The sequence below is a fragment of the Aquarana catesbeiana genome, linkage group LG07 (genome assembly GCF_042186555.1).
Source record: "Aquarana catesbeiana isolate 2022-GZ linkage group LG07, ASM4218655v1, whole genome shotgun sequence".
NCBI lineage: Eukaryota > Metazoa > Chordata > Amphibia > Anura > Ranidae > Aquarana > Aquarana catesbeiana.
In genome coordinates, this window is record NC_133330.1 from 236,000,355 (window position 1) to 236,022,596 (window position 22,242).

Below are 22,242 nucleotides of genomic sequence, written 5' to 3' on the forward strand. Positions count from 1 at the left end.
AGGGATCTTGTAATATATATGACCTAACAGGGGCCTAGATACATTGCTTTCAAGGCAAATGCCAACCAGAACCTTTATGCTTTAGCAGGGTGGCTCAAGAGAATGGCCACCTCCCTCTACAAACCATTTAAGAGCAGAAGATGCAAGTCATTTTGGATCCATTAACCCGTTGCCATAAAAAAAAAATATATATATATATATATATATATATATATATATATATATATATATATATATATATATATATATATATATATATATATATATATATATATATATATATATATATATATATATATATCAGTCTGCTTGGACTGCATGTACAAAAAAAAAAAAAGTGCATTTGTAGATGCCTCTGTTTACAAGTTGGAGAACTGTAAGAATTAATTTTAAAGCAGTGCGCAGATGTCATTTCAAGGCAACGAGTGTAAAGACAAATCCAACTTACCCTAAAACCTCTACTCCATGGTAATGGTATATCCAGGGACAAATGTGTACATGTTCTTCTGCAACCTCCTAGTTTGTACCTCCCTTTAATTAGCAGCCTGATACATAGAACTCTAGTGGGCACCATTATACAAAGTGATGAGCCTTTGCTCCAAGCAGATACAGTATAGCACATGGTGTTTTGAGTGTTCTCTTGATTCCTTTCCTGATCACAAATGCATTTTATATAATTCAGATTGGAGGGTGTCAATCAAAGCCACACAGGCTTTATAAAGTTATCAGGAAACCTGCAAGGAGTTACAAAAGGACAAGTTATAGTATCCAAGATGAGCTCAAACTCAATGGGGTTGATTTATGAAAGGCAAACGACTGTTCACACTGGATAAATTCTCTTGCAGAGTACAACTTCTCTTTCAGAGATTAGTTAAGGTGGTGAAATTCACTTTGCAAATATCCAATCATGTGCAGGGAAAATACAAAGACTATTTTTCAGAGGGTCACCTCATTCACTAAACCCTGGGGAAATTACCATTGAGTGCAACTGCATGTGACAGTCCATGCCTTTAGTAAATCAACCCCAATATACATTTTGTGATCTTATGTCCTAAATGGTTTGGGCAGCCACTAAATTCTACATATCATTTAAAAGAAATCATAGCACTAACAAAACTTATGGGCTATAGCAGGCTGTCTGATAGACAGGCTACGACAACGTAATCCACAGCAAAACCTGTATCTACTGATGGGTGTGTACAGAGGTGGGATCAGTTTATTACATGAGCAATTGGAAAGTAGGGTTCCACGCTTGCATAAAAGTCAAAGGCCCCTCGAAGAATCAAGTGTGTAAAAAGATACCCTTTGTTAAATATGCAGAAAGGACTGTACAAAATATGTCTTTAAAATGTGACATTTTGCTATGAATGCATCTTTAGGTTTTTATATATAGCTCTGTATCAAAATATTGAAATATATAAATATCCTTTTTTGTAAGTTCCTCTTCACAGCAGAAAGGGGATGATTGCAGTCCGTAGTCTTGGATAATCTTTGAACTCCTTGATGTATCGGTGATGTTTCTCCTTTGCCCAAATGGTCAGCTGAATAAAACTGATCAGTGTAAATATTCCAACTGTTAACAAGAGAAAAAAAAAAAAAAAAAAAGTTGTACATTTGTGGACGCTGACTCACATCACAAGAGAACAAGTATAAAAACCAAGGTCCATTAGTTATAAGTGCTAAAAATTGCCTTATTACACCCATAAAGCCAAGTTTAGCTTTGGACAATGTCTGATGAATGTCAACTTTTTATTGCTATCCATGTCCACATTTGGAAAACCTCATTACTCTATTGGACAGGGATCAGAACAGGAAGGATAGTTGGGGGAAAAGCCCAAAAGTGGGTCACAGATAGCAAAAAGTGTTATAATTGTAAATGGACTTCTCTTAAAAGGAAATTAAAATTCTACAAGTAAAAAAAAATCCTTATCTCAATTGTACAGTACAAGCTTTCATTATTCAAGACCATGGGGCATTGCTGTATGCCCATCCCTCAGTTGCACTGTTTGGCAAACAATCACAACAGGCCTAAGAGAATTCCCATTCTTAACTAAACCTTTTTACGATCATTGACACAGAAACTAAGTCGTGTGGCTGCAGCAATGCAATAACAGACCAGGCTAAAAATCTGAACTCACAAGACGGCACTTAGACCCTTCAAATCTAGGATGGGGAAAACACCCACCTGAGGCTTAGGAAATGGAAACTGGTTTGATTAAAGCCTGAAACGTATTTATCAGAGGAACGGAGAATCACTTCCGAAGAGGGAAAGTGCTGCACAACAGTATGGAGGGTGCACAATCTCCGTGTGGGAAGGTTTGAGTGCATGCAGCAGAAAAGAGTCGGGAGCAAGGTTCCAGCCTGTACGCCTGGGACACCATGTTCCAGAGCGAACGTTGCGCAATGTCCTTGGACCAGGTGGGCAAAAAGGCCTTGTAAAAGTAGAGGTGCCATTTGAAGAAGGGACTTGACACAAGATTTGATTGGCTTGGACATCCAGGGCTTGCATGAAACCCAGAGGACTTGGCTTTAGAAGCAGAGTTCTGGGGGGGGGGGGGGGGGGGGGGACCCTTCCAAAAACTGGCTTTGACATCTTTGGCTTTGACATCTTTGACAAAGGTGTCTGATGAGGAATGACTTTGTAAGAAATGTCTACAAAGGATCCTGTTTAATGACTGCAGATGGTTTCTGCAGCCATAAAACACTATGCATCTGAACTGACATAAGAGCCAGGTGGGAGTTTTGCCAAGTAGATTCTGGAGCTTTTCTCAGTAAACTTGTTCTGCTGCATAGAAAGTTTAGCAATTTTTGGAGTACTGAGGGATCCATCAAGATAAATATAGGGTTCTGTGTCATGTGCTTAACTCAGACTGCCATGCCTCGGTAAACAGCCATAGACACCACCAATGGTTGCATAGTTAAGCGCAATTTAAAAAAACATTCATGGGGTCTTTGAAGGCTAAATATCTAACTGGAGCAGCAAGGTTTTCTTTGGAGGCAGTAAATGGCCAGGTCACTGGCACTTTCCATTTTCTGCAGTAGGTCTCCTGCCTTGGGTACTCCTGTTCAAACCTCTTATGAGCCATACACACTTGTCTGGCCTTGGCCAGTCCTCATACAGAGTATCCTGTACTAGAATAAGACATGGAATAGACTTTGTTGGTTTCTTCGTTTTGAATAGGGGTAGCAAAATTACCCCCAAAGGAATGGGACTTTAACGGCAACATCAAAGAATAAAAATGAATCATTACAAAATTTGTTTACAACATATCAAACATTATACAAAATTTTATACAATTTCATTAAAAACAGTGGCGTCACGAGTAATGAGAATCCAGAGCGCCCAACGTGTTTCAGGACGGTGTATAATATCCCTTCATCAGGGGAAAGTCATGGAAGTGACTCATACCAGCAGGGGTCGCCATGAAAGTCTCACCGCTAAAGCCATAGTGGCAAATGTGTCATGTAAACACTGCACCGAGGTCAGAAGGTACCAGGGTCGGTCGTTGGCCCCGCCTATCCACACTGATGCACCTAATAGTGATAAAGGGGATCCCACAGGAGAATTTGTGTGTCAAAGCTACCGTAGTAAATTGGTTGAATGGAGAATCTCCACTTAGTCCGGAAAAAAATAATCACACAGTTGTGACAGTCTATAGAAAAACAGACTGAGTGGGTAACCTTCCCAAATGTGTCTGTTGGATACACATCCTTTCAATAGGCGGTAGTCTTAGGATAGGAACATAAAGGTCAGAAAGATGATGCTTAAACAAGCGTTGCCGTGGCCCATCACAGGTGAAGTGACTTCGCTTTGAATAGGAATCCTACAAAGGTGACCTTAGATCCAGTAGGTGGGGACAATGCAAGCTAAACCGGTTCACACCTCATCCACCAGAAATGTAATGGTTTCTTTCATCTTGAGAGAGCGAGGATAACTGTCCATTGTCCTGTCAGATTGAGGATTTAACTTCCACTTCCTCATCCCAATCACTTATCCATTTCAGTAGCTGTTTCCCAATGAAAATGGTTGAGTCAGATAGATTCAGATGTTGACTGCAGGCACTTATGCCTTGAATTCTGTTGTTCCCATTAACACAGACTTTCCAGGCTACCTTAGAGGCTGAAAAAATCCTCTCTAGTTAAAAGAAATAAATGAGATAAAGGGAGGCTCCCCTAGGTGTGGAGGATTATGGGTTAAAGTTTGAGGAACCCTGAATAACCTCCCTATGGCCCTGTGCTGGCCTGTTCCCCAATTCATTTCCTTTGTGCCTGAAATCCATCAATTGAGGGCAAAAGGATCCCCTGAGGGGTACTTACCTCTATAGGTGCAGTGTAGCTAGTGTAGCTGTAGTCTATTGTAGAGCAAAGTGCTCTAGGGGCAGACTGTGGTACCTCCTACAGTAGGCAGCACTATGCATATGGAAAGCACCATTGCGCGCCTGAATGTTACACAGGGGATGGCGCTCAAAACTTCCCTATGAAGAAAGTGGCACATGTTCTAGTTTGGTCGGGACAATTTCAATGTTCCACAGCCACCCTATGACACTTCTCTTGGCCAAACTCCAGAATCTCACCCCTCTGTGCACAAGGCAGGGGCCCAGTGTCCAAAGACTACTGCCAGGTTGGGGGGGCGGCATAATGTGAGAAGTGTTTGTGGGACCCCCATAGGAGAAGGGGACTCCACACACCATGGTATTGGCTCCTTCACAGGGAAGAACCCTCCTGGTGGGGACAGAGAAAAGTCTTAAGGGAGCAGGTCACACCAGTGCAGATTGCCACTGCCCCTGTAGAACACTCTGCAGCTTTGCAGTCCTAGACAAAAAGGGCACTAAAAAACAGTTTCGTGCAGAAGGTAATGTTACAGGGTGGCTGTGTCTTCCATGTGGTGATGTTCGGGTATGGTTCGATTCAGATGCTGCAACAATGGTCACAGTGGTTGTACATTGAGCTGGGTGGAGACATGACTTCTCTGTTTAAGATCCAAGCGCAGCCGTCTCAATTTTTCAGACTGAAATTGGATTTATAAGTTAGAGACCTATCCTCACCTGAAGGTAGCAGCATATAACCCATGGTCTTGATTAATTGAAGTCTGTGTCCTGTATGATTAAGCAATAAGTTTCTTTACATACAAGCCTCTAGATGGGCACTATAATGTATAAAAAAAAAAAAAACACACAAACAAACACACACACACACCAACTTTAGTTTGGTCTGTGTTAATCTTATAATGCATTTCTATTAAAAGGCCTGATTTCTATATAGCCAAAAGGCCAATACATGGTGCAGGCGGGCTTTCAGGAAAAGCACATCCTACACACATCATGCTGTCACACCTTTGTAATAAAAATTCCAGTCTCATCAATGCATTCCAGTTGAGTACTCATTGTTGCTGTACTTGCACACTTTTGTGGGTGGGAGAAAAATAAAAAAACAAAAAACCACACACGATATACCCATATCCTTAAACTGCTAGAAGAGTAGGGCAACTGTATACCCCACCCATGCAATCAGTCCTAGGTGTAGTGACAGTATATTGTGCTTTTTGGCCTCTTTTCCTCCCACTGCCAGCATGCTTTATATAGCAGTTAAGATCTTGCCAAGATTGATCCTTAAGGCAAGGAGGTGGTGGCACAAGATATATGGTCGAGGCATGAAAAGAATTTAGATTAGACATGTTGGGAAAAACCCTGACAATTCCCTTTAGCCTTGCTTAATAAGCAGATAGCAGCTGGGCTTAGTCTGTACCAGTTTACAGGTCACTTGCCTTGCATATGGTGTCCAGTAGATGTCAAACATTAAAAAGGAAAAGTTCACATTTCTAAAAATAAAAATATATGAATGCACTTTTTTTAACCTGCCAAAAATATGTGCATTTTTTCTTCTAGAGCCTGCAGAGCATTGCACCCATGACCTGCAGATCGTAAGTGCAATGTCAGGCTCTTGCAGACACTCAGTACAGATGTCTTCCTGTACAGGCAAACAATTACTGAAGAGCAGGCTCAAACTAGAAAAGCGCTCACCAGCACCATCGCAGCTCATTGATCACTAGAATCTGCCACAGTGGAAGACGGGACTTTTAGTTCATTTATAGATTGCAGTGAATGAATGACATGGCTGTGTTGGAGGAGCCCTGCACAGCAACACTGTTTACTTGTGACAGCGGCCGCTGTCTAGTAACATGTTACACCCTTTATATGGATGTAATATGCAACATACATACTGAAAGGTGAATGGACGATTTAAATGAAAATAAGCTGTAAAAGGGTCTCTTAATATAAAAAAGAAAAACAATGTTAATGCATGCTTAGATTTAAAGCTCATCTAACCACATAAAAATATTGCAGTTTATCTAAAGACTTGTCCTGCAGATAGGGGTCTACCCTTTTTGGGGGCTACACTTTTTTTACTGTATCTTTACACGCAATCATGCTGGTCTCACAGCTGCTTTGTTTTACAGCTCCCGGAAATAACAAGGGCACTACAATTCTAGCAAGATCAGCTATTTTGAGTATTTACTGAAAATGTTCTTAGCCTGAAAAAAATAAAAATAAACGCAACCATCACATTTAAGTTCTGGTAAATTGCAATACACTACATTTTTGTTTCTGGGTTTACATACACTTTAAAGTGTATGTTATGCCAATATTTCATATTTCTGGTGTGTTGTACAATGTACTTGTATGAAAAAGTATCCTGTTCTCTTTGCATTGCCTTTGTGTGAAATACCAGATAGTCCTGCCAATCCCCCTGCATCTATATTTCAAACCAATCACTCTGGGATTGATGTGGTTTCATTTCTAGAGTACTCAGTTGTCTTTTTGCATGCTACCTGGGAGCTCATCCTGCCTGTCCTCCAATGGTCAGACCTGTGCTTACACTCCCCCTTCCACCCCTGCACTTTCCACTATTAGTTCTGTAAGCCCCTTATGAAGCTGAGAACAGAAGTCCTATGATTAATGAAAAAATTATACATATACACACAATTTTTGAAAATATATTATCTTTTCATGTGACAACACTGAAGAAATGACACTTTGCTACAATGTAAAGTATGTGTACAGCTTGTATAACAGTGCAAATTTGCTGTTCCTTAAAAAAATAACAGCCATTAACCTAAACCACTGGCAACAAAAGTGAGTACACCCCTAAGTTGGGCCCAATTAGCCATTTTCCCTCTTGGTGTCATGTGACTTGTTCGTGTTACAAGATCTCAGGTGTTAAATTTTGCGTTATCGCCTTTTCTCATACTGGTCATTGGAAGTTCAACATGGCACCTCATGGCAAAAAACTGAGGATCTGAAAAAAAAAAAAAAAAAAAAAAAAAAAAAAGAATTGTTGCTCTACATAAACAGCTTCGGCATGGTGGCCAAGACCATACAGCAGTTAAGACAGGTTCCACTCAGAACAAGCCTCACCATGGACGACCAAAGAAGTGGAGTGTACGTGCTCAGCGTCATATCCAGAGGTTGTCTTTGGGAAATAGACGTACAAGTACTGCCAGCATTGCTGCAGGGGTTGAGGGGGAGGTCAGCCTATCAGTGCTCAGACATACGCCGCACATAGCATCAAATTGGTCTGCATGGCTGTCGTCCCAAAAAGGAACCCTTTTCTAAAAGATGCACAAGAAAGCCCACAGTTTGCTGTAGACAAGCAGACTAAGGACATGGATTACTGGAACCATGTCCTGTGGTCTGATGAGACCAAGATAAAAAAACTTATTTGGTTCAGATGGAGTCAAGCGTGTGTGGCGGCAACCAGGTGAGGAGTACAAAGACAAGTGTGTCTTGCCAACAGTCAAGCATGGTGGTGGGAGTGTTATGGCCTGGGGCTGCACGAGTGCTGCTGGTACTGGGGAGCTACAGTTCATTGAGGGAACCATGAATGCCAACATGTACTGTGACATACTGAAGCAGAGCATGATCCCCCCTCCCTTCAGAGACTGGGTCGCAGGGCAGTATTCCAACATAACCCCAAACACACCTCTAAGATGACCACTGATTGCTAAAGAAGCTGAGGGTAAAGGTGACAGACCGGCCAAGCATGTCCCCAGACCTAAGCCCTATTGGAGCATCCTCAAACGGAAGGTGGAGGAGCGCAAGGTCTAACATCCACCAGCTCCATTGTGTCATGGAGGAGTGAAAGAGGACTCCAGTGGCAACCTGGGAAGCTCTGGTGAACTCCATGCTCAAGAGGGTTAAGGTAGTGCTGGAAAATAAATGGTGGCCACACAAAATATTGACACTTTAAAATCGCTGGCAACAAAAGCGAGTACACCTCTAAGGGAAAATGTCCAAAGTGGGCCTAGACATTAATGGCTGTGTGGAGTTATTTTCAGAGGACAGCAAAATTTACACTGTTATACAAGCTGTACACACTACTTTACATTGTAGCAAAGTGCAATTTCTTCAGTGTTGTCACATGAAAAATTCAAGTTAGAGACTTACCGGTAATTTGTTTTCCATAAGTCTTTCAGGACAGCACCTGAGATCGTGACTCCCCCCACCGGTCCACAGGAAACGTCTCCTTCCAGATGCTTAAAGGAAGGCCCCTCCCTACAACACGTCAGTTGTAGAAGAGAACCTCTGGCCCCGGCAGGAACACAAACACACACGTTAGTCACAGCACAAACCAATAGGGCGGGACTTTGCTGTCCTGAAAGACTTATGGAAAACAAGCTACCGGTAAGTAACTTGAATTTTCCCAAAGCGTCTTTCAGGACAGCCCGAGGATAAACAGACTTACCCCCCCATCAGGGTGGGACAACAGCCTGCATGACCTTCCTGCCAAACGCCTGATCGTTGGCGGATGTAAGGTCCAGCCTGTAATGTCAAACAAAAAAGTACAAAAATTTGACCACATTGCCGCCTTGCAACTTTGTTCAGGGGTGGAACCAGCTTTTTCTGCCCAAGTGGCTGCAAGCGCTCTGGTAGAACGAGCTAGCTTCAGTCATCTGACTATTGATCCTTTAGAAGCCTGGAAAACATTTCCTGTTGCCCGAAAAAGGGACAAAAAGAATTTGAATGTCTAAAGTCCTTTGTTATATCTAGGCAACGTAACAAAATTCTTTTAACATATGAAAAAAGATCTCCTTCTTCGAACGGGTTAGCACACAAGGTTGGGAGAACAATATCTTGTTAACGATTGCAACGACACCCCAAGTATGAAAGGGGTTAAAGTCGTTTAGGACATTCCATACCCAAAACACAAAAGGCAGCTACCGAACACTTCCATCAGCCGAACAAGGAACCCATACAAATAATTCTCCCCCAAGTACGAGACAAGATGCTCTGTCTTGAGGTTCAAGCAGGAATGATTCTTTATTCAAAAAACAGGTTATACAGATCCTACGTCAAAACACTTCCCCCTCCCCACCCTTGGAAAACAGGGCGGGTTAAACTGTCAAATGACAATGGACACACAGGTCAGGTTATGTATAACTATCTATATCTATATACACACACACACACACACACATATATATACACATATACCACATTGCGAAGCAGTCACTATTTATAATATGGCACATACAGGGTTCCCAGAGTTGTGTTTTGGTGGGACATGGACTTGAAATCAAAGTAACATTACTTCTAGGGTTCCCAGGCATACAGCTCACAACGAGCACCGTTCCCCCAAATGCCAGGGCCCATAAATAATCGGTAGGCAAGAGGCTGGCATTCAGTCCCCTCCAAAAGCCTCTGTCCCGGCTAGGTCTGTCACATTTCTCCCCTTTCGGCAGGAGACCAACACAGGAGGAGATCCCAGACGGGTTGACTCCGAAGTTAGTAGTTCCAGTTCTCTAATGCTGGTATCCATACAGTACCCCAAAACAAAATTGTTCCAAACAGAGTATTACTCACCCAGCCAACCTCTGCCCCTCTCAGAGAACATGCCCACCGCTGGGCAGAGGCCTGGACTGGTCCCTTCTCCCTGGAGTCCTTTCAGCAGCTGGGGAGAAGACAGGGTGACTGAGCTCACTCCATCATGCTGTTGGGGATCTGGGCCAACTGCCCAGCATCCCTGGGGTATACAGGTGGGGACTGAAGCCCCATCCACCTTTACAGGAAATTCATCCTCTTTGTTGAGGGCAGAGGCCAGCAGCACTCTGCCCTTTTGCCAGCCCTTCTGCTGGAAACCCACACCATCTGCTCCAGCTAACTGTTGGGGAGGGAGGCCGACTGCCCCGGCTCCCTGGAACTCTGTAGTTGTTGGCGGTGCTGGGCAGAGGTTGGTAGCACTCTGCCTGGTTGCCAGTGCTTCAGCTGGGTTGGTGTCATCTTTCTGGGGCGCCGTCTGCTGTTGGAACTCCCTTTCACTGGTATTGTCTCCCAGGTGCACAAACTCTTGTTGGGGAGGGAAAATGGCTGCTTCTCCTCCCTGCATCTCTGAAATCCACTGGGAAGTGATTGCCGCCTTCTCACCATGAGCCTCCGGAACTGCCACAGGTGTGGGGCATAGGTCTTGGACCCTCTGTCCAGTGACCAGCGCCTCAGCTGGGGAAGTTCCTTGCAACTCCACAGATACTGCTGTTGGTGCTGGGCCGAACACACTGAAGTTTGGCCCAGATACCAGCTCTTCTGCTGGAGGCTCATCAGGTTGTTCTTCCTCAGCAGAAAAGTCTACCAAATCCCCTGTCTCTGCAACTGGTGTCTGGGAATAGAAGTTCACAATCTCATGTCCGTGGAACCCAGAAAATGCTATCAGTGCTGGGCAGAGGTTAGCAGAATTCTGCCCTGTTGTCAGCACTTCAGCTTTGCGGGATGGCAATCTCCAGATTTTCCACTGCCGATTCTTCAGCCAGGATTTCGGAGTTGTCAAATGGTATTTCCTGATCGTCCCAGGCAAAGGGAGCCCCACCCTGCTGCTGAGCAGAGTCTAGCAGCTGTCTGTAGGCGATCTCCAGCTCCCTTTCCTGAATGGCCAGAAACTCCAAATCTTCCAGTGCCCTTCCGAGACATTCATTCTTCGCTCTCTAATCCATTTCCCCAAAAACGCCACTCCCGATCACTCCCAAAGTCAGGGTCCCCGGACAGCCTCCAATACAACAATCCCAGGCCATCATAGTCAAAGCCTTCGTGATGCTGTCATCCTCTGTCCAAGGGCACTCTTGGGCTACATACCACCAGAGGGCTCTGTAGCTCTCGTCCAACCACATCTCTGCCCGGATCAGCCTGCTTAAGTCAGCTGTCCACTCCTGCTTTGGTTGTTCCCCCAATTACAGCATTCATACTTCATACTGCGACCAGTACCTTACATGGATGGAGGGGAGAACTTTTCCCTGGTGTTGCTGCTGGAGAGCTAGCACTTTCTTCCAGAGTTTGCAGCGGACGGAATCAGACCATCCCAGCAGGACCTGCTCTGATACTGGTCCTCTATGCTGTATCTGCATCTCTTGCAACCTCCTTCTGAATTCCATGGTGGCTGGTATCTGTACCTCTTTCAGTAGGTTCTGCTGTGACTTCTGCTGCTGCAGCACCTCTGTTGTAGCCAATTTGCATCCACAGCTGCTATAACTAGGTCTATGATCTCCACTGTAGGGTTAGGACCATAATGTGCCAGTCTTCTTAACAGCCCGATCAAACCATGCCTCTTCGGGTGTCCTGTCTGTTATGCTGGGACTTTCGGTTATGTCGAGTCTTTCAGCTCTTTCCATTTCGACTAGTTATGTGATAATGTCCCTCTTACGGTTGTTGGCTGGTCGGCCCCAGTTCTCCAGTAAGTCCTTGAGGGAAGACAGCTTTAGCCGTTCATACTGTGCTTCCATTGTCCTGTGTCCTCTTGTAGCTATCCTTCTGGGCTGTGGGAATGATCCAGCTGCTTGCCACCAGTTGTAACGACACCCCAAGTATGAAAGATCTCCTTCTTCGAACGGGTTAGCACACAAGGTTGGGAGAACAATATCTTGTTAACGATTGCAACGACACCCCAAGTATGAAAGGGGTTAAAGTCGTTTAGGACATTCCATACCCAAAACACAAAAGGCAGCTACCGAACACTTCCATCAGCCGAACAAGGAACCCATACAAATAATTCTCCCCCAAGTACGAGACAAGATGCTCTGTCTTGAGGTTCAAGCAGGAATGATTCTCTATTCAAAAACATGTTATACAGATCCTACTTCAAAACACTTCCCCCCCCACCCTTGGAAAACAGAGCAGGTTAAACTGTCCAATGACAATGGACACAGGTCAGGTGTGTTTAACGTCTCATCAGTACACAGTCTTATCAGAGAGAGCTGTTGGAGGAATCCTCCCTCCCTCTATAGAGATACATATCCTGTGATATCCAAGACAGACACACTAGAACATTGGAATACAGCCCCACCCCAAACTAACACAGCAAATGGTACACAACAGCATGAGACAACACAATATATACACAAAACACATTGTGAAGCAGTCACTATTTATAATATGGCTTATACAGGGTTCCCAGAGTTGTGTTTTGAGGGGACATGGACTTGAATCCAAAGTAACATTACTTCCAGGGTCCCCAGGCATACAGCTCACAACAAGCACCGTTCCCCCAAATGCCAGGACCCATAAATCGGTAGGCAAGAAGCTGGCATTCAGTCCCCTCCAAAAGCCTCTGTCCCGGCTAGGTCTGTCACAACGATTATGCATTGAAGCTACCTTCGGTAGGAATTTGTCAGTTTTAAGGCTAACTCTTTCCAGAAATTCTGATAAGGTTCCCTAATTGACAGAGCATGTAGCTTGCTGATCCTACATGCTGATGTAATAGCGATCAGAAAAACAGCTTTAAGAGTGAGTAATTTTAGTGATGTCTCTTCCAGAGGTTCAAACGGACTCCTTGCTAGAGATTGCAGGACTACCGACAAGTCCCATTTAAAAAATTTACCAGAGGTTCAGAGGCCACAGATTTTTCTAAGAAGACCGCTAGTGCAGCAACCTGTACTTTTAAAAAAGGTACTGACTGCTAGTCACTCATCTGCCCCCTCCTGCAAAAAAAAAAAAAAAAAATCCAAAATAGATACAAGGTTCTTTGGGTCTTGGGTAGATGACATACATCACGAGTTATAGACTTTAGCATAAATGGCTCTAGTTACCTTTTTCTACTTGATAGCAATGTCGTTAGACGGTCTGAAAATCATTTATTCTTTAGGAGCTGCTCCTCAGATACCATGCTACAAGGGACAGCCTGGCCACCTCTGGGTGATATACCAGACCTCGGATTAGCAAATCTTGCCTGAGAGGTAGATGCCAACAAGTCCTGGTCGCCATCCCCAGAACGGTTAAGAACCAGGCCCTTTTCAGCCAAAAAAGGAGTAATTAGAATGACCGGTACTCCTTCCCGCTGGATCTTTAACACCTGTGGAATTAACTGGAATGGAGGGAAGCATGACAGGTGAAATCTCCATGGAGTGACCCATTGTTCAGAGAAAAGAACCTCCGCATTTTCCTTTGGAGGCAAACAGGTCCACCTCTGGCTGTCCCCACATACTGGAAATTGAAGAGACCACGCCGCTTCCTCAATAGAGCACCTGCTTAGGAAATCTGCCACTGTTCACGGTCCCTTTCAGGTGGATTGCTGACAAAGATAGCAAATGCTTCTTTGCTCAGGAGAAGAATCTCCATTGCCAGTGCTTGGAAGGACTTGTTCCTTATGCCCCCCGTCTTTTTAGATAAGCCACAGCCGTGGCATTGTTGGTCAACACTTGAACGTGGTGATACTGGAGATCCTGAGCAATCACTAGGGATAAAGCAATCGCCTTCAACTCTCTCCAATTTGAGGACCTCGTCGCCTCCTTCATAGATCAACTTCACTGGGTGAAATTTTCTTCTAGGTGGGCCAACCATCTCCAAGAGCTGGCGTCTGTTGTCAGTCTTCTTTCGACTGGGAAGGCCCAAACCAGACCCTTTGATAGGATCTCCCGATTCCTCCACCACCATAGTGATTTCTTTACTTTGGCCAGCATCTTCAGCTGCGATCCCATGACCTTAGCAGGAAGGCTTGTAGACTTCTGAAGTGTAGTCTTGCCCACTGATTAGCCGGCATGGTCGAGGAGAGGACCCCTAATGCCGACATTATCTGCCTGATAGTTATCAGCTGGTTGGCCTGCAGCACTGACACTATGCACCGAACCTTGCGGGAGAAAAATCCTGTTCTATCAAACTGATTGAAACCAAACCTCCTGTGATGGATCTAGGGATGATCTCTGGAGGTTCAGAATCCATCTTAGAGATTCCAGACGCTTGCGTGCGCTGACTAAGTCGTTTTGTAACCTCTCCCTTGAGGGAGCGAAGAATAGAAGGTTGTCCAAATAGGCAATCCCTGCAATTCCCTGAAGACAGAGCAGAGCTAGCGCTTCTGCATCACCTTGGTAACAATCCGTGGTGCGGATGACAGAGCGAACAGCAAGGTCTTGAACTGTAGATGAATGCATGCCTTCCATCTTTACTGCCAACCTGAGATAACTCTGGGACTGGGGTGAAATTGGGATATGCAGGTATGCAACCCTTTAGTCTATTGACGCCATGTAACATTTTGGGGTCAGCAGAGTTCTGACTGAGAAAATAGTCCATCTTGAGCTTTCTGTACCTGACGGATTTGTTCAGAGGTTTTAGGTTGAGGATCAATCAGAATTTTTCTGTTGGCTTTTTAAAAAAAAGAAAATGTCAGAATCAAATCCCTGTTGCTGCTCTCCTGGTCGCACTTAGACCATTACACCCCGCTGCATCAGCTCCTTTAACAATGACGCCAGGGCTTTTACTGGATCCTTTGGGGTATTCATCACAAGAAATCTTCTGGGGGAGATTCCAAAAATTCTAATGCGAAGCCCTGAGAAAGTGGTTAGGATAAACTGATTTGACATTATGCCTGACCACCGCAGAAGGAAACACTGCAGCCTTCCACCCACATGCTCGAGTCATGATTTTTCAGCTTGTGCAGGAATGGAAAATGATTCTGCCTTTGCCCTTAGTGCGGACCAATTTTTCCTCCTCCTCTGGGACTTGTTGTCCTGCTCCAGAGCCCTTTGAGGCGTTTTGGGAGTTTCTTTTCACCTGAAAAGGGAATCCCATAGAGCTTACTTTTCGATGCCGCATTGCCTGGCCAAGTCTTCAGCCATAATTCTCTTCTTGCTGAATTTAAGGCTACTGATCTAGCAGACACTAATTGCTTCGGCTGAGGCATCTGCCATATAGGTTACCATGGAGGACAAGGTGGTGAAAAAGTCCAATATCTCCTGTTTGGGTGAATCTGCTAATACATGAGCTTTTAGCTGGTTAACCCAATATTCCAGGTTTCGAGCTACAAGTCATAGCGGTTTTTAAATTGCTCATGATCGATTGCCAAGATCTTTTGAGCAAAAAAGATCCATTCATTTGTCCATCAGATCCCTTAGGATCCCCATGCCCGCAAAGGCTAGGTTGGTGGACCTAGAGACCTGGGAAAAAGCAGCGTCAAGCTTGAGAACCTTGATCCATACTGCAGAGGGATCTTCCACAAAAGGAAAGCGCCTCTTATGGGCTCGAGGAAAAAAAAAAAAAAAAAAAAAAAAAAAAAAAAAAAAAAAGGCCTTTGCCTGTTCTTGACACTTTCTTGATGGAATCCGAAATGACGGAATGTACCAGAAATGTTCTCCCTTTAGGCTCACTTAGACCCACAAACAAACATACGGTCATCATGCAGTGTTCTTTTTCCGTCGCTTAGGCCAAGGGTAACATTTATGGCTCTAAGAAGCCCATCAACCTCTTCCAGGGATAGCTTACATTTTGAGGGGGCTGCTTCCACCCCTTCACCCTCCTCTTCTGAACTGTCATTGGAAGGAGTGGGGGATTGTCTTTCCCTGGTAGGACCTTCAAATATTGTCTAACATGGGAACAGATAGTGAACCCTGGGAATAAAAAACTAAAATAATGTGGTTGCTATAAGTGTGCAAACCCTCTTATAACTGGGGCTGTAGCTGTGTTCAGAGTTAAGCAATCACATTCAAACCCATGTTAAATAGGAGTCAGTACACTCCTGCTATCATTTAATCACTTAAGGACCAGCCTCTCTTTGGAATTTAGGTGTTTACATGTTTAAAACTTTTTTTTTTTCTAGAAAATTACTTAGAAAAAAAAACAATATATAATGTTTGGGGGTTCTAACACCCTAGAGAATAAAATGGCGGTCATTTGCAATACTTTTTTCACACCGTTTTTGCACAGTGGTCTTACAAGTGCGCTTTTTTTGAAAAAAAATCATTTTTGAATAAAAAGATAACAGTAAAGTTAGCCCAATTTTTTTTCATGTTGGGAAAGATAATGTTACACCGAGTAAATTGATACCCAACATGTCACACTTCAAAATTGCGCCCGCTTGTGGAATGGCGTCAAACTTTTACCCTCAAAAATCTCCATAGGCGACATTTAAAACAATTCTACAGGTTGCATGTTTTACGTTACAGAGGAGGTCTAGGGCTAGAATTATTGCTCTCGCTCTACTGAGAGCGGCGATACCTCACATGTGTGGTTTGACCACCGTGTTCATATGCGGGCGCTACTCAGGTATGCGTTCACTTCTGCGCATGAGCTCGTCGGGACGGGGCGTTTAAAAAAAATGTTTTTAATTTATTTTATATGATTTAATTTTTACACGGTTTAAAAAAAAAAATGGTCACTTTTATTACAAGGAATGTAAACATTCCTTGTAATAGAAAAAAGCATGACAGGTCCTCTTAAATACGAGATCTGGGGTCAGAAAGACCTCAGATCTCATATTTACACTAAAATGCAATAAAAAAAAAAAAAAATAAAATATGACATTGAAAAAAATATGCCTTTAAGACGTATGGGCGGACGTGACGTTTTGACGTCGCTTCTGCCCTGCAGTGTCATGGAGACGAGTGGGCGCCATCTTCCCCTCACTCATCTCCAGGCACACCAAGGGGACAGACGTGATCGCCTCCGCCGCTACCGACGGCTCCGGTAAGCAGCGGAGGGCACAGGATCACGGTGGAAGGGGGGCCCTCTCCTGCCACTGATAAGTGATCTCGTGGCGAATCCGCTGCAGAGACCACTTTTATCCTGTAGCCAACCGCCGCACTAAAAACGGGGATACCGGGGTTATGGCAGCTAACTGCTGCCATAACAACTATATCCACCGCCAAAGTTAAGACGTACATCGGCGTGTGGCGGTCGGCAAGTGGTTAAAGTGCCTCTGATTAACCCCAAATAAAGTTCAGCTGTTCTAGTAGGCCTTTCCTGAAATTTTCTTAGTTGCATCCTACAGCAAAAGCCATGGTCCGCAGTACTGGCTGTGTCTCTGAAGAGTCTCCTGTATTCTTCATATGTCTGGGCTATGGGGTTGAGTGGCAAGACGGAAGCCTTTTCTTAAGAAAAACATCCATGCATGGCAACATTTTGCAAAAACATCTGAAGTCTCCCAAAAGCATGTGGGAAAATGTTTTATGAAACCAAGGTTGAACTTTTTGGCCATAATGAAAAGATTTGTCGCTTAAACCCTGCACATCACCATACCCACAGTGAAGCATGGTGGCAGCAGCATCATGCTTTGGGGCAGTTTTTCTTCAGCTGGAACAGGGGCCTTAGTCAAGGTAGAGGGAATTATGAACTGTTCCAAATACCAGTCAATATTGGCACAAAACCATCAGGCTTCTGCTAGAATGCTGAACATGAAAAGGAACTTCAACTTTTAGCATGACAACGCCCCAAAGCATACATTTAAAATCAACTAATGGCTTCACCAGAAGATGATTAAAGTTTTGGAATGGCCCAGCCAGAGCTCAGACCTGAATCCGATTGAAAATCTGTGGGGTGATCTGAAGAGGGCTGTGCACAGGAAATGCCCCCAGCAATCTGACAGATTTGGAGTGTTTTTGTAAAAAAAGTGTGCCAAGTCAAGATGTGCCATGCTGATACTCATACCCAAAAAGACTGAGTGCCGTAATAAAATCAAAAAGGTGCTTCAAAAAAAGTATTCGTTTAAGGGTGTGCACACTTATGCAACCATTTGTTTTTTTTCTTCCCGCCACCTAAGATTTCAGTTTGTTCGAGTTGTACAGTTTATAGGTCACATTAAAAAGGTGGAGAAAGTTCTGAAATTTATCTTTGTCTCATTTTTACATAACAGAAACCTGACATTTTAACAGGGGTGTGTAGACTATAAAAATAATAATAATAATAATAATAATAATAATAATAAATAATAATAATTTTATATCGCGCCCACTTTACAACATTAGGGCAGACAGTACAATTACAATACAGGAGGAATCAGAGCCCTGCTCGTTAGAGCTTACAATCTAGGAGGGAGGGTCAAGTTATACAAAAAGGTAATAGCTGTGGAGGATGAGCTAACTGAGAAAATAGTGCAGTTAGATGGAGGCAGGATAGGCTTCTCTGAAGAGGAAAGTTTTCAGGGATCGCCTAAAAGTGGATACGTTTGGAGACAGTCTGACAGATTGGGGTAGGGAATTCCAGAGGATGGGCGAGGCTCGGAAGAAGTCCTGGAGGCGGAGATGAGGGGGCTAGAGAGCAGGAGGTCTTGGGAGGAACGAAGAGGGCAATTAGGTTGGTATTTTGAGACTAGGCTAGTGATGTAGCTGGGGGCAGAGTTGTGGATGGCTTTGTAACTTTTTAGCATTTTGAATGTAATTCATTGGGCAAGTGGCAGCCAATGGAGGGATTGGCAGAGAGGGGTAGCAGACACTGCAGTTTGTAAGGTGGATGAGTCTAGCAGCAGCATTCATGATTGACTGAAGGGGGGGAATATTCTATTTAAAGGTAAGCCAATGAGGAGGGAGTTGCAGTAGTCAAGGCGAGAGATAACCAGGGAGTGAATCAGGAGCTTTGTGTTTTCATTGGTTAGAAAGGGACGTAGTTTAGGATGTTGCAGAGGATGAGGCAGCAAGCTTTGGCGAGTGATTGGATGTGGGGCCGAAAAGAGAGTTCAGAGACCAGGATAACACCTAGCACGCTGACATGTGGGGATGGGTGGATGGTTGTGCCATTGCTCTTGACAGAGAAGTCAGGGAAGAGGAACGTGGAGGAGGAAATATTATAAGCTCGGTTTTGGCCAAGTTGAGTTTGAGGAAGTGGTGTGACATCCATACTGATATGTCTGTTAGCAAGTTACTGATGCGCGAGGAGACTGATGGAGCGAGTTGAGGGGTGGAGAGATAGATGTGTGCGTCAGCGTAGAAATGATTGAAAGCCGTGAGAGGCTATCAGCTGACCCAGGGAAGAGGTGTAGAGTGAAAATAAAAAGGAGGTCCAAGAACAGAACCTTGGGGGACCCCAACGGAGAAGGGAAGAGGAGTGGAGGAAGTAGAATTGTAGGTGACACTGAAGGTGCGTTGGGATAGGTAGGATAGGTAGGATGAGAGCCACTGAAGAGCACATTCACAGAGACCGAGGATGTAAAGTTTCTTGAGGAGGAGGGGGTGGTCAACTGTGTCAAAGGGCAGCTGAAAGGTCCAGAAGTAGGAGTACAGAATAGCGGCCATTGGTTTTTGCAGTTAGTAGGTCATTTGTGAGTTTTAAAAGAGCAGTTTCTGTGGAGTGTTGAGGGCAAAATCCAGATTGAAGGGGATCAAGAAGGTTATTCATAATGAGGTGGTCACTCAGTTGGTTGTAAACCAAGCATTCAAGGAGTTTAGAGGAAAAGGGGAGCAAGGAGATAGGGAGTAGGTTGTTAAGATTGGTAGGGTCCAAGGACGGCTCTTTAAGTATGGGGGTGACCAGTGCATGTTTAAGAGCATTGGGGAAGATGTGGGTTAGAGAGTGTAGGATAGAGTCAGAGGGCGACCGTAGCATTTGAGAGGGAATAGGGTCCAGGGGACAGGTGGGCGATAGAAAGGAGTTTAGCAACTTCGTTTGTAGTAGCAGATTTGAATAAGGGGAGTGTCAGTTGTACCTGTTGACATGGGGTCTTAACTGGGGGAGATACCTGTAGAGTGGAGATTTTCACGGATTGTATCAATCTTGTTATCAACCAGACTAAGAGACAGATATATATCTATGTCTGTCTCTATCACAAAGTATTCGCGCTTAGAGAAAATAATAAAATGTACAGGCAGCCAGCACCAATGGTTGGATTACACACCAGATAAGCAAAAACCATGTAAAAAAGGGAGCAGCTCCAAAAAATTTAATAAAAAAAAAAAAAAAAAAAAAAAAAAAAACACAACCCCAAAAAAATAAGTCTCTTATACACCTAAATAATAAAGTCCATAGGATGTTGAATAAGAGAAGACACTATACACCAATGGAGAGTAGATCTAACATCACCACTTTGCGATAAGCCGATTCGCTTACCAGATAGCATTGACACTCAAATTATAGAGAGGTCAACACCAGCATACAAGGAACAAAATTTGATAGATCTGCGGCGAAAGCTCTGCGTCATCTGTCACTCCAGGCTTCTACCAAAGGATAACCTCAAAGGGATGTAAAATGACAACACGATGGTGCAGTATGTCCCAAAAAGCTCAAATAGTTTATTTAAAATCATGGTACTCACAAACATTGAAAAGGTAAAGAGAACGTCAAACAGGTGTAGCAAGAAGGCCACGGCAAATAGCGTGCTTATGTCACAAAGTCCTGCCACAACTTAAATGTTTTGTCATTGGTCATCCTCAGGAGGCGTGATATATGTCGGCAGCTTTAAATATACAGCTCGAAAATGACCGGCCGGAGATGCAACATCTTCACAATGCGCTCCACGGCTGCCTAATAATAGACGGCTGCCTAATAGAAAACCACTACCAAATTTTTAAAAAGGAAACAAAAATGCATGCACTCACAAAAAAGGAGGAGAGAGACCTAATTGGAGGGGAAAAAAACAAAAAACAAAAACAAAAAAAAACAAAAAAAAAAAACGCTAGATTAAACACTTGCCGCTCGCCATGTAGCAAAATGACAGCGGCAAAGTGGTTTCAATATCCTGACCGGATGTCATATGATGTCTTCAGGATATTAAGCTGCTGCGGCCCCCGGGTCACGCATCGTGGCGATCATTGTTGCGGTGTGTCAATCTGACACACTGCAACTCTGATCTAGGTAAAGAGTCTGACAGACTCTTTACACTGTGATGAGCCATGATTGGACATGGCTGATCATGTGGTAAACAGGAAGAGCCACTGATCGGCTTTTCCTCACTCACGTCTGTCAGATGCGAGTAGAGGAGAGCCGATCGGCTGCTCCTCTGACGGGGGGGGGGGGGTCTGTGCTGATCGATTAACAGCGCAGCCCCCCTCCAGAGTATGCCCACACTGGACCACCAGGGAAGCCACTAGGACCACCAGGGATGCCACCACCAGCTATGCCACCCTAGACCACCAGGAATGCCAATCAGTGCCCACAATGAGCATCACTGACTGGCATCCATCAGTACCATACATTACAGTAAATCAGTGCCACCCCATCGGTGCCCATCCGTGCCACCTCATCGGTGCCCGTCAGTGAAGGAGAAAAACTTATTTACAAAGTTTTTTTTTTCAGTTACAAAAAACAACCCTTTTTAAAATTTTCGGTCTTTTTTTATTTGTTTAGCAGAAAATAAAGATGCTAGAGGTGATCAAATACCACCAAAAGAAAGCCATTTGTGGGAAAAAAATGATAAAAATTGAGTTTGGGTAGTGTTGTATGACCGCGCAATTGTCATTCAAAGTGCAACAGCGCTGAAAGCTGAAAATTGGTCTGGGCAGGAAGGTGTATAAGTGCCCTGTATTGGAGCGGTTAAAATAACCAATAGAAAAATTAAAAAATGATAGCGCCATTTTGTGGAGATGTCTGAAAAGGACAGTAAAGATTCAGCAATCCCACATTCACATAAAAGATTAGACGACATTGATAACAATACAAATGATCACATGTAACATGATCAATACATCAGCATATAGCAGACTAAGAAGAACAATGGGAGATAACAAAATCCTTAACCATTATTCAGAAAACAAATTCACATCCCATTTTATATTCATTCCCATTGGGTTAGGTCATAAATCCAGCGGGTTTCAAAATTAGAAATGCCAATAATCAAGGTACCCCTGGGGTTTTTTCCATTATGGCGTGCATAAGGTTTAGATATGCTGTGCCCAGGGAACCTCCGTTTAATATTCCCCAAATGCTTTTGTTCTCAACCGCAGAGTTCTTATAGTGCGTCCCACATATTGTAGGCCGCATGGACATTGAATAAGATAAACTACATTGGTAGAAGTACAGGTGATAAAGGACATGATCTCATATTGTTTAGAGGTCACAATTAATTGAAAGC

General features: G+C 43.8%; 1 protein-coding gene across 1 annotated transcript in view; it reads right to left on the reverse strand.

Annotated features, from left to right (window-relative positions):
* Positions 1 to 338: 338 nt before the first annotated feature.
* LOC141103479 (very-long-chain enoyl-CoA reductase-like) overlaps positions 339 to 22,242 on the reverse strand; it is a 130,235-nt gene continuing 108,331 nt past the window's right edge. The window contains exon 14 of the mRNA XM_073593114.1: positions 339 to 1,573. Coding sequence (XP_073449215.1) covers positions 1,446 to 1,573 — 128 coding nt within the window. The 3' untranslated portion in view covers positions 339 to 1,445. The remainder of the gene's footprint in view (positions 1,574 to 22,242) is intronic.